The following is a 2,396-nucleotide window of genomic DNA, read 5'->3' on the forward strand; positions in this document are numbered from 1 at the left end:
AATGCCTAAACAAAAACAAACCTGTCGCAACTATGCAATAGCATTTCTTTACCAATAAAAAGGTCAAGCATCCTTCTTCTTCCAAAGTAAATTAAACTCTACCTATATTACTCCAAAAACCCATCTTTAAAATTTGGGTTCACTTCAGTTTTTCAAAATCAAGATAAGGAATAACGAATTGGATATAGATAAGCAAGCCGCAGGATTGAAGACCAAATGTCATTCTAATATGAGCATAAATTTAAAACCCAAATCAAGAGAGCTCAACCGGATTTCTACATAATATTTGTTATTAAACAATCCCAAACACAAGAAAGTATGCAAATACAATGCATAATAACAAATAGAAAAGCCAATCTAAAAGGTACAAGCCTCGTACTGACATTGCAACAACAGTAGACAGAATCAATCATCAGCAACCTCGGCAGCCCTTCCACCAAAAGGATCATGAGAAGGACCAGTGTCCTGACCAATATGACGCTGCACCAATCGCTGCAGATCAGCCATAACCTTCTGTTCACGCTTGGCCTTCTCCTCATAGTTAAACATTGCCAGGGCTCGTTTGTCCTCAGCACTGTAAACCTGGTTTTCTTTTCTGATACGGATGGCATTCATCCTCTGATGTCTACTACCACTCATCACATATCCCAGAGTCTCAAACTTCGAAATCTCTTCAGCAGAAAGCCCCACTTCACCTCTACGAGGGATACGTTTCCCTTGCTGAACATACTGAGCAATAGCATCACCTTCACCAGGCCTAAGTGCACCACCATAGCTAATGTGTCCTTCCGCCCTCGGCAGAGGCATTGGACCAACCACTTCCTCATCTTCCAAATTTTGTTTCTTTCGTGATTCGATCATTTCCTTAAACTTAAGTATCTCATCATTAACATCCTCATCGACTACGGCCTCATTTGCCATCTTCTCTGTTACATCCTTGGCATCAGCTTCCAAATCAGGAGCACTCTCACTTGAAAGTAAAACCTCATCGTCCGTGTCTTTCTTCTTCTTGCTTCCTTTGGACTGTGAAGATGATCTCCGACTGCGCTTCTTTGACTTCCCACCATCACTCATATCAGAATCCTCATCTCCGCTCTCACTTTCACTTGTTTTCGCCTTCTTCCTACTGCTTCTCTTTCTCCTACTACTTCTCTTACTACTTTTTCTTCTGGTGCTCTTTCTTCCACTCTTTCTTCTTCTCCTTCTCCGATCCTCCTCAGAATCATCTGAACTTGATTCTTCCTCAGACCCACTTCCACTCTCAGATAAGGATGGCGATCTCCGGCTTTTCTTCCTAGAAACAGATTTCCTACCCTTCCTCGACCTAGAATCATCAGATTCAGATTCAGAATCCTCCGACTCAGATTGACTCTCTCCCGGTTTTTTCCCTTCCGGCTTCAACCCCTTGATATGTTTCTCATCTTCACCTCCAAAATCCTCTTCAAGATCTGCATCCGAATTTTCATTTGGTCCCCTGGGGGGGCTAGGAGTACAATTCCAAATACAATCTTTCAGCGACTTTCTCAACTTCTGACGCTTGAGCCGGCGGTATTCTTCATAAGGGAGGCCTTTCAATTCTTCATCAGAATCAGACTCAACATGCTGTTCGTTTCTATTATCACGATCGAGATAAGATGTTCTCCTATTATCATAATTATATTTCTTTCTCTCGCCCGAATTTCGAGTTTCTTCTAGACTAGGGTACGAGTAATCCGGAGAAGAACGACGGTACCTGGCATAACCATTTCCGGTCGGGCTCCGGCTCCGGCTCCGGCTGAAACTACGGCCGCGGCTCCGGCTCAAACTTTGCCTGCGGATGGGGCTAGGACTGCGGCTGCGGCTGTAACTTCGATTGCGCCGAGAATAGCTACGGGAGTCCGGGGAATATCTATCGCTATGGCGGTGGCGCTCGGGGATTTGTACGGCGGAAGAAATTCTTCCCATAATGGATTTGAGAGTGATACGAAATAGAGAATTAGGGATTTTGTGATTTCGAGTTCAATTTGAGGGTTTCAATATATGGGCCTATTGCGAACGGCTTTGATTTGAGAGAGCCGAGTGTAGTAGGGTATAGTACGAAATAAAAGGGATTTAATTAACAAGCTTAATTAAAATTGTGTTTAATTAATTTTTAATCAGACCCCTAATTTTTATTAAAAGAGAAATGAGACAAGATTATTGGGACAAACCAAAAAAAAAAGTGGATCAAGTTTATTGGGACGGAGAGAGTATTACAAACTGTTTATAATCTCGAGTTTATTTGGGCCTCAATTCGATAATTTTTTTTTTTCTTATTGCAAACACTATATTTTAATGAAAGGGGTCCCCACCTCATTTGAACTCTCTATTTTAGATCTCTTTAATGTTATAAGTTATTTTTTTAATTTTGATGAGGA

The 2,396-nt window shown here is 41.7% G+C and overlaps 1 protein-coding gene across 1 annotated transcript; it reads right to left on the reverse strand.

Annotated features, from left to right (window-relative positions):
• Positions 1 to 205: 205 nt before the first annotated feature.
• On the reverse strand, positions 206 to 2,063 carry LOC131016255 (uncharacterized). The gene has a single exon (XM_057944908.1). The coding sequence runs from the start codon at positions 1,942 to 1,944 to the stop codon at positions 406 to 408; it is 1,539 nt and encodes a 512-aa protein (XP_057800891.1). The 5' UTR covers positions 1,945 to 2,063; the 3' UTR covers positions 206 to 405.
• Positions 2,064 to 2,396: the final 333 nt, after the last annotated feature.

The sequence above is a fragment of the Salvia miltiorrhiza genome, chromosome 3, assembly GCF_028751815.1.
Source record: "Salvia miltiorrhiza cultivar Shanhuang (shh) chromosome 3, IMPLAD_Smil_shh, whole genome shotgun sequence".
In the NCBI taxonomy this organism is placed as follows: Eukaryota; Viridiplantae; Streptophyta; class Magnoliopsida; order Lamiales; family Lamiaceae; genus Salvia; species Salvia miltiorrhiza.